Source organism: Sebastes fasciatus, chromosome 1 (genome assembly GCF_043250625.1).
Source record: "Sebastes fasciatus isolate fSebFas1 chromosome 1, fSebFas1.pri, whole genome shotgun sequence".
Taxonomy (NCBI): Eukaryota; Metazoa; Chordata; class Actinopteri; order Perciformes; family Sebastidae; genus Sebastes; species Sebastes fasciatus.
In genome coordinates, this window is record NC_133795.1 from 12,908,429 (window position 1) to 12,918,903 (window position 10,475).

Genomic DNA, 10,475 nt, shown 5'->3' on the forward strand with positions numbered 1-10,475 from the left:
CAGGTATATTCAGGCAGACAGTACGAGGAAAATAAAGTGTTTTTTGAACATTAAAGCAGGTAAACATGTTCTAATAGAAACACAAAATACAAGTATGAACCTTGAAATGAGCACCATATGGGACCTTTAATGCACATTTTGAACAGACAAAAAATTAGGAAGGGAAACCACTACTATTGGCTAAATACAATACAGCACTACAACACACACCAAAAGAGGGCAGTAAGGCACTTTTTCATTCACTAGCTGCCACAACTATGAAGATGAAGAAGAGGAGGAAGAGGAGGGGGGCAGGCAGCTGCCTGGTGACGGCCGGAGTGAACCGCTCCCCCAGCAGCCGTCAGTCTGAACCAACAGAAGACATTACCGGAGACAGCTCGGTGTCAATACAGTAGTAACGTTTACTGTTACCGGGAGACACGTTTTTTACAACTTTGAGTAGTCGGTAACGTTAATCCTGGAAACCGTTATTGTTGGTGATGATGTGAAACTGACTGTTGCTTCGAGTTTTAGCGTTAAAGTAACGTAACGTCAGCTCACTATAACATTAGTGGTGTCTAGCAGAGCAACAGCTACACTAGAGGTAACCTCCGTGTCGAGAACAACAACCCAGCAGGTGGCCAGGGTACTCGGTAAAGATGGGTGACATAAACCCATCGACATCTCATCCATATCAATCGGAGGTAAGTGTTTTTATGTAGCGTTAACTGTGTTTCAGTGAGTAGTAAGCAGACATCAACGAGCTAACGACGTTGATGGAGGCTGCTGTCACCACAACACGGTGTAGCTGCTGTTAGCTTCAGTTAGCTTACTGTGTGCTACATGTTGTCATCATGTTAGACATTAAATAAGTGAACAGACAAGCTTAGTTCAACCTGCCACTACTATATAAGTTGTGTGTAAAGAATGAGTCGTTATCTTTACTAGTAGATGGTACTTTTTGTAAGATGATGCTAAAGTTAGCTCACTGTGTGCTACATGTTGTCATCATGTTATCTACTGGCTGCAGACATTAACATGGGTTACACACATTCAGACAAGCTTAGTTCAGACTATCACTACTATGTGTAAGAATCAGAGTCATTATTGTGACTTGTATAGATGGTACTTTTGTAAGATGTGTTGATGCTAAAGTTAGCTCAAGAAAGAAAACATCCCAGCATGCTAACATGATAGTTTGCTCACTAAGCATCACATCATCTGCTTTAATGGTCAGGTAAACAGTTTGCTAACACTTTATGCCTTGTTATGACTCTCTGACTCTTCAATTGGACTTGATTTGTTGCTTCATAGTTTTGTTTAGCTACAGTAGGTAAAGTCCACCAACACGGTGTAGCAGCTGCTGTTAGCTCACTGTGTGCTACATGTTGTCATCATGTTATCTACTGGCTGCAGACATTAACATGAGTTACACACGTTCAGACAAGCTTAGTTCAAACTGTCACTACTATATACGTTAAAGAATCAGGGTCATTACTTGTACAGATGGTACTTTCTATTTTATTCTAACGTTTTTATCTATTTTGTTATTATACTGTTTGACTTGTACCAACACAACCAAAGCAAGTTCCTAGTGTAAATCTCTTACACCTGGCAATAAACACAATTCTGATTCTGATTCTGATTCTGATTGTAAGATGTGTTGATGCTAAAGATAGCTTAATGTCTCATCGAAAAGAAAACAGTCCTTCATGCTAACATTAATGTTTGCTTTACTAGGCATCATCTGCTTTAATGGTCAGGTAACAGTTTGCGAACACTTTATGTCTCTTTATGACTCTTTGACAGTCTTTATTTCGACTTGATTTGTTGCTTCATAGTTGTGTTTTGCTCCAGTAACTAGGTAAACTCCAACAGCAACAGCAGCTATCTTCTTAGCATTAGTATTAGTTACTTATTCAAGATTCAAGATTAAAGATGATTTGGTTATACAGGTACAATCGTGTGAAATGCTTTTTCTGCTGGGAAGCTCCATTAAAATAATAAGTTAAATTACAATTTTATAAAAGGAAATACTTTGTACAAGGGTATATTAAGAACATATACATTAAGAACATATACTGTATATACAGTATAAGATATATTTTTGTGTGAGAAGGTGTCTGTGTATGAATTATCTATTAAAAAGTCTGATGGTTTGGGGGAAAAACTGTTCCTCAGTCTGCTGGTGAGAGTCCTGGGAGTCCTGTATCTTCTACTATCTTATTTAGCCAGCTATTAGCCATCCCACCTAGCTAATATTAGCTGTCGTGTCTGTTTAGTTGGTTAATCAGTGGGGGTTGGTTGGTAGGGAGATTCCTCTGACGAGTCCAGAGAGACATATGTCATGTGTAATGTCAGGATGTGTAGTTTTGATGCAGCTACTAATGTTTCATTGACTGTTACTGTTTTACAGGCTTTCAGTCCGCCATACAGGAGGAGGACAGTAGAGGATTTTAACAAGTTTTGCACTTTCGTCTTGGCCTATGCTGGTTACATCCCATACCCCCAAGAGGTGAGTAAAATGTGCCTGTAGGTGCTCTTATCTTCACGTCATCTTTTTAATGTTAATGTTTTATTCAGCTACATTTAGTTACCTCTAAGGGACTGTTGTATGTAGTTACTGTATGTTTCCACATGTAAACAAAGTCAGATAAACAGCTGAGAAAAATGTCATGGTATAAAGTAGAAAAACCTAAAGAAATCAAAATACACGGGGCGGCAAGTAAAAAATCTATCATAAGAAGGTGGCTAAATCCAGTACCACCTACATTGGATGATTGGTATGGAATAATCTTTGAAATATTTCAAATGGAAGAGTTGACTTACTCTTTGAGGATCCAAAAGGGCGCATTTTATCAGATTTGGAATAAATTGATCGAATTTATAACCCCAATAAGAGCAGATTTTGTATGACTCCACTGACTTTCTTTTCCTCTCTTCTTGCTGAGAATACTAAGAATGTAATGTAAGCTCCCTTGGCTCTAATGTATATAGTTATATCTTTAATAGAGTGTGAGATAGGCATATGTAAGAAAGCTAAATGTAACCGCTGATAGTTTGATGGAGAAGTTTGCATGGGCATGTAGGCTGTATATGTGCGTCAGAAAAGATACACACTACTGTTTATTCACACAAAAGTATGTTGAACGATAGTACACTTGTTGAGTATGTAGTGCATAGAATGTGATTTCCGACTAAGCCTTTACATTTACAAAGAATCTGAATGGACTGTTTGCCCCCTGGGAAAATCGTTGGATGGATTTAAAAGGAAGCGCATGTTTAAAACATTTTGCATAAATCCTGCATATCTGTTGTGATTGACATTGATCAGTCTAGACTTTGTGTTGGAGGATGTCATTATCTGGAAAGGCGTAGTGAAACTGCTGACATACTGTCTATAAGTACATATCGTTTATTTAATCTTAAATTGTGTCAACTCTGTAATTTGGATACAAGATGTTGAGTTCTCTTTTGCTCATTGAAATGCGTCTTCCGTTTAAGGACAGGGAGGCAGATAGCGAGACAATGAGATTATCTTAAACTGATTCTTTTGTCACTGTAGTTTCTCTGGCTCCAAATATTTATTTTAGTTTCAGCACGCCCTCTGCAAAGAATGAACCCTTTGCTTAACATTTGGCAAGAATACTTTCTTTGCACGCAAGATTTCAGTTGTGGCTCAGTTATTAGTGTAACACATGGCTTCATGGCCTACTGCCTAGTTTGCTGGATCGGTCCGGATATATTACATTTAGATCCTCCTTCTCCTACACTGCTTTTTGTCACTTTAACTCCTGGTCACACTGTCCATCAATTCATACCCATGTTCATTTATTATGGTTGAAAACATTGGTTATAATAAAAGCATAGTAATTAAAACATGCACCTCCACTTCCCAAAACATTGAATCCCTATACTGTTGTCAAGGGAGGCTGCTTTTACAGTGTTGGATTTAGTATCTGTTGTTGCACACACCATTTTTTTCCAAACTCCAACAAGTAAGACCCTCCAGGTGGCAGGGATGTTCTGGTAAAGTTTTCATAACCTTTGTAGCTTCATCAAAGATTGTGGTCATACCCTCCAGTTCTGCGACTATGGCAAAACATTGCTTGAATATTGATGAATGATTTTGACAGATTTAGATTCTGACTCATTTTGTTCAAGTTGTGGTTGTTCCTTCGAAGATATTTCTGTCACCCTGTTGCTCTTTTGTTTCCCTCCAACACGTGCTAGATTTGTTTTTGCTTCAGCCCTCCTTTGTCTGTGCACATTTCGTCACTTTGTGCAAGGCTGTCTTATCATTTGTTGATACTTGATGATAGTTTTATGCACCAGAGCTCCTTTCCAATGCAAATATAGCTACCTTGTTGTCATGTTAGAATAAGAGCTCATAGAGGTCTGAATTAAAGTTGTAAAATGTAATAATATGATAAATAAAATTTGGGCCGTAAAAGACCAATTTTGGTGCATTCTAATGTCACTACTCCATCATATACACTGTAAAGGAGAATTAGGCTTCTTGTGCGTTTTAGCCCACACAGTCTGTAAATAGCGAAACAACGGAGGCTAGTGGTCGTAAAATGTACACCGTAGCAAATCGCAACTTGTCCATCAAAACTATTTTATTAGGATCAAAAATGTATACAATAAAGCAGCCAGCTGTTCTTAAATGAATAGTCGGCTACTTTATTATTTTGTATTATAATATTATTATTATTTGGCCGGCCGCCGGTGCTTATGGAATGCTCTGACCTTAGCATTGCCTGCAGTCTGATTGCTGCTCACTCTTTTGAAATAGATTCATAACACCAACCATGCTGATTTTGTTACACAATGGGGATTCTGACACTTTCTGATGTTCCTGAGGACACAGTGATATTCATTCAGTTAATACCAATTAAAATGATAATCAAAGACCAAATCCTTGTAGTCTGAAGCTGCACCTTACCCACACGCATACCTTTAAACTGGTACAGTATATCATAATCCTTGGTACAAATGCAATGTATTGATTGGTAATGGGGGATATTACAGGATCATCTTATTGTTGAGTGGATGTTTGCACTCACTGACCCCTAGTTCTCCCGTTTATTGTTCCAGGACTCTCCACTGCGCAGTAGTTCAAGTCCTCCCAACAGTACAGGCAGCACAGCTGACAGTGATGGCTGGACCCCCGGACCCCCAGCCTCCTGCCCCCAGCGCCCTCCAAAGGTCCCCCAGGACAGGAGCAGGAAACGTCCACAGCCAGGACCCACAATGTCCAGTCACGCCAAGGACGACGTGAGTTGAATTGATGTCACATCATTAGCGTATTATGTTCACCTTCCTCCCTTTAACCCTTCAAAAACAGATCTCCCACAGATGTTTAAGTCAGTCTAAAATAAAAAACATAATAGCCAGAGCATATTATTTGTTTATAGCAGACCATTGCTATGTATAACAGACACATGAAGCATTTGAAGATACTCTAAGAAATGACATCACAATAAGCAAAAATACCAATGTAGGCACTGGCGGACCATTTCTATTGCAGAGTTCAAAGGGTTAAACATACTTGCCCCTTTTTCTCTTTTGCAGCACACGATCACCACCCTGCACCCAGATGACCGCAGGAAAGCTGACAAGCTGAAGAAGAAGAAAAGGAGAAAGGAGAGGGAGCATGCGGCTGGTGAGGAAAGTGGGGTTCAGCAGGCCCACTCGGCCGTCCCAGAGCTGCCGTACCCCGTCGCCTTTGGTGGCCGAACGATCAAAGAAGAGCCTGAAGATGATATCAGCATTCCCCTCCACCCCCAGAGTCTACATAGTCCAGTCCCATGCAAGGAGGAGCCCAGTGAGGAGCGCCGAAACTGGGACGGTCAAGACATGGAAGAAGGAGTGGTGAAGGTACAGAAGGTGGAGGGCCTTGCAGGAAACCGAACGGTGTTCCGCCAGGGGAAACAAGTGGTGTTCAGAGACGAAGATGGATCAGGAGAGGACGAGGACATCATGGTGGACTCGGGTAAGGTTTCTTATTCGTGCATATATTTATGTCTGCAACTAACGATTATTAATCGATTAGTTTTTTGGTCTATAAAATGATGAAAAATGTCGATCAGTGTTTCCCAAAGCCCACAATGATGTCCTCAAATGTCTTGTTTTGTCCACAACTCAAAGATATTCAGTTTACTGTCACAGAGGAGTAAAGAAGTTAGTTAGTTTGTCAGAAACTTTATTGTCCACAATGTGGAAAATTGTCTTTGGCTTCACCATAATCAACATGAGTTACAAATAAGACAATAGTAAGAAACGGTAAAAACAAAAAAACATTGGAGGAGCTTGGAGTTCAATCATATACAATTTCGTAGGCCTGTTAAAAATGTACAATTTGCAAAATCCGCAAACATGCGATAAATGTGCAAATTCAGCACAGGGTGGGGGTGAGGAGGTTGCCCTGTAAGCTACAATTAACTATGTATTTAATAATGTAACTGCGCTGGGGACAAATGATTTCTTATTGACATTTTTGGTGGCTCGTGGCAGTCTAAAGCGCCTTCCTGAGGGGAGCAATTCAAATTGTGGGTACAATGGATGGGACGGGTCACCTGTTATGTCAAGAGCTTTCTTTTTGGTATTCAGTACATGCCTGCTGCTTAGTTGCATCTTTGGTTTCCCTGTAATTTTCCTGGCCTTGTTAACCGCTCTCGACAGTTTCTGTTTACATTTGATATTCACATGTCTGTACCAAGCGACCATGTTAAAGGACAAGATGCTTTCCAACCAGAAACCAGAATTTATTCACATTTAAGAAGCTGGAATCAGAGAATTTGGACTTTTTTTTCCTTAAAAAATTGCTCAGCCTGATTAATCGATTATCAAAATAGTTGGGTGATTAATTTAATAGTTGACAACTAGTCAATCAACGGTTGCAGCTCTACATATATTGCATTGTTACAAGTTTGACAATGTGACCAAGCTTAACTCGCCGTGTGCTCTCTCCTGTCCTCTCAGACGACGACTCGTGGGACCTGGTGACGTGTTTCTGCATGAAGCCGTTTGCGGGCCGGGCCATGATCGAGTGCAACAAGTGTAACACCTGGATCCACCTGTCGTGCGCTAAGATCCGCAAGAACCACGTGCCAGAGACATACGTGTGCCAGAGCTGCCGAGAGTCGCACGGAACCCTCGATGCCCGCCGCTCCTACCGCCCGCGCATAGGCCCGCGCAAGCATCTGCTAGAATGACCCCAGGTCCGAACCCTGAACTCTGACCCCCCTTCCACTCCTGCTCCCCCTTCACCTGCTGGACTGACCCTTCCACAAATTCAGGTCTTGCACCCTTCAGTCTCTGTCCTTCTTGGTCAGCCATGAACTCACATTTTCTACGAACACTTTGGTGGACCTATCCCTACAGCCTTTATCCCATTTGAAAACAGTTTGAGTGCTATTTTAGATTTACTTAAGGTTTGTTCCTGCTTCCCTACAGACTCTGTGCGTAAGGCAATCACTGAATGGATGTCTGTCTGTAGATGACATTAGCATAGCAGCAAACCTCTACTGTTGGTGTCTCGTGAACACTGGAAACATTTGAACTGCCATAGAGAGAGAGAGAGAATACCCTCACAACTGCCACCCACTATGGTGCATGCTGGGATTTGTGGGAGAGACAGTTTGCACTTTTTTTTAAAGAATCCATATGACCTTTCTGTCATAGGGCCAGGTATGTCTTTCTGATTAAACTGGATTTCTCTTACACGCGTCTTGTTACACGATTAACCGTTAAAAATGAGAAAACAAGTTAAGCCTTGTGTTAATTGCTTCAGATGGTGCTATAGTATTAAGCTGAGGTATAATCCAATATAACAAAGATGTAGGATAAGCGACTAGAGTCTGCATCCGCTTTCATGTTTGTTGTTCTGTTTTTGTTATTGAAGACATTGTGAAAGAATATCATTGAGGCTTGAAGCCCGTACGACCGAACCAAGCGCTTGTTCCTCTCCCTTCTACTTCACAAACCGTCTTCCAGCCTCCGCTACTCCTCTGAATCAAGATGTTTCTTGGCCACACATGAAGCTTTCACACAATTTACTCCTCATGTTTAAAACAGTGTTCCTTTTTCACCAGAGTTCTGTTTCTGATGATTTTTTTTTTTCATAATAAATAACTTGTTATTTCACAGATTTAAAAAAGAAAAAAAAAGCACCACATAACCGACAAGATTCAGATGACAGTTTTCAGTAAAGGTGTTTTCTTTTGCCTCTGCTCAGTTGTTTTAGCTGCATTTTATGACCGGATTGAACAGTGGTATTGTTCTTTACTTTTATTTTCCAAATCATTATTTATATTCACTGACCGTTTCATGCTCATGACAGAGTCTTCAGAGACAAGCATATTAATGGAAGGGAACTCCTATGGCCGTCCTGTTTAAGTATCAACAGATAAAAAGCTATCTTAACTGGAATAGTGTTGTTAAAAAGATTCTCAAGAGTCCGGTTGAAATTATGCATGTGAGTGTGTGTTTGTTTCGATGGTTGACACTGCGAGGGTGTTGGCAATGCATGTGCTGCTATGGCTCGACTAAAGCTCCATGGTTTTTGGTCTTTTGTAAGACGGAGAAATGGATATCTGCAAAGATCCGTGGGCAGGGTCGGTTTGTTTTGTTTGTCTCTGAAGGGTCGGATCAGAAGAAGAACTCTGTCTCTAATCACCTCTCACTAATGTTTTCACAGCAGTATTCAGCAGCGGGGTTTTAGATGTTTTACCCTAAAACTTGCTGGAAATTGGATTCTAAGCTTTGTTATTCATGTGCCATCTGCTGTTGCTTCTGATTATATAAAAGCCATACTGTAGTGACAGATTTTAGACTCAGAACCTTTATATTAGTCCAGGATGGGATTTTACAATGCAGAATCAATGACTTGACAACGACTAAAACACACAATGAATGTTTGGTATGTTAAGAACACACGACTTTCTAAGAGTTCAAAGTGGTTAAGCTCATCTCTGCACTCTTGTCTTCTAGTATTTACAAGTGTTGGTTCACTGGTTCGTACCAAGCAATCGCCAGATCTTAAAAAAAACATCAGGTCGTGATGTTTTTAAGACGTTTCAAGACCTAAAATTATTTGCTGTCTCTCAGGACGTTCATGTCCTGAAGAGAACCTGAAGCGACGTCTTCAGGCATTTCTAATTTTAGTCTGCGTCTTTAAGACATCAGTGGAATTAATGTTAGCAATGCTCATTGTGATACAGCTCGTTTATTCTGATCTTGGGTTAATCCTATCCCCTTATTGAGAAAGCGTTGTCTGTTCTGTGGTGCAAACTGTTTCTGTGAAACTATTGTAAACTATTGTAAATAAAGAGTTACCATTTTAACTTGTTGCTTTTTGTCTTTTTAAAGGTACTGAACTACGGTGGCCTTTAGGTAACGTAAAAACGCGAAAGGCTTTGCCATTCCGTGCTTTCTTAATTTTGGCATTTAGTCTTAGTCTTAAAATAAAAATGCATATTAGTTTTAACCACATTTTAGTCATTTTTACCCTTCATAGTTTTAGTCTAGTTTAGTCTAGTTTTAGTCGACAGTCATTCTATTTTAGTCAAAATATTTTCTCTTAATTTTGTAATCTTTTTTTTTTATTTAATCTTAGTCATGTTTAGTAACCACATTATATTGAACATTTCTGTTATTTTAGTCAAACTTATTTCACATAAAAATGTTTCTTATCTGATGAAAACACAGGTTGAATGATTAAGAATGCAGCTTTGCAGTTAGTTTGAATCCTCCTGACATGCACTCATTAATGATGCGCGGTTCAGTTTCACCCATCCATCTGTTATGAGAGCCAACCCGCCCACCAAACATGTAAAAATATGCGTTACTCAACCACCCGAACCCGACCCAGCCTGCAAACCGCCAACTTTATGCATTATAGTAGCACGATTGTCAGGATTGAGGTGTGGGAGAAGGACCGAGACAAACTGAGCGCCGCCGCCGCAGTGTGTGTGTGTGTGAGTGTGTTTTGAGACAGAGAGAGGGGAAGAGATGGTGGAAGGTGACAAAATAAAGAGATTTTGGTTAATTTGGAAAAGTTTTTATGTTTTTAAACTACATTTTAGTTTCGTCTTTTTTCGTCAATGATATTGCATGTTTGATATTGTCACCGTCGGTGTTTAATGACGTCGGTGCCGTCTCATCGTAGTCATGGGAATAAAGGTCGTCGAAGAACATATTTCGTCATAGTTTCCGTTAACGAAATTAACACTGGTTCTGGGCTACTGTAGAAACATGGCGGACTACGTGAAGAGGACACGCTCCCTATGTAGATATGAAGGACTCATTCTAAGCTAACAAAAACGCAACGATTCTTAGTTTCAGGTGATTATACACTAATGAAAACATAGTTATGAATATTATATTCCATTTCCCCCAAAATGTTACATACTGTTCCTTTAATACACAGTGCATGTTTTGTTTTTTTAAACTGGCTGGTCCATCTGCAGTGCTCTGGAAATCAAACAATG

The 10,475-nt window shown here is 40.0% G+C and overlaps 1 protein-coding gene across 1 annotated transcript; it reads left to right on the forward strand.

The window, feature by feature from the left end:
* The first annotated feature begins 253 nt into the window (after window positions 1–253).
* Window positions 254–9,329, forward strand: phf13 (PHD finger protein 13). The gene is made up of 5 exons (XM_074629743.1): window positions 254–683; window positions 2,396–2,494; window positions 5,080–5,259; window positions 5,557–5,977; window positions 6,967–9,329. Exons 1-5 carry the CDS (start codon window positions 639–641, stop codon window positions 7,197–7,199), a joined length of 978 nt encoding a protein of 325 aa, XP_074485844.1. The 5' UTR covers window positions 254–638; the 3' UTR covers window positions 7,200–9,329.
* Window positions 9,330–10,475: the final 1,146 nt, after the last annotated feature.

Excerpts from the sequence above, each read along its gene's own strand:
- phf13 (XM_074629743.1), top strand. The coding sequence starts at position 639 with ATGGGTGACATAAACCCATCGACATCTCATCCATATCAATCGGAG. Across the intron at positions 684-2,395 it reads CTCATCCATATCAATCGGAG|GCTTTCAGTCCGCCATACAG; the intron begins GTAAGTGTTTTT and ends ACTGTTTTACAG. Across the intron at positions 5,260-5,556 it reads CCAGTCACGCCAAGGACGAC|CACACGATCACCACCCTGCA; the intron begins GTGAGTTGAATT and ends TCTCTTTTGCAG.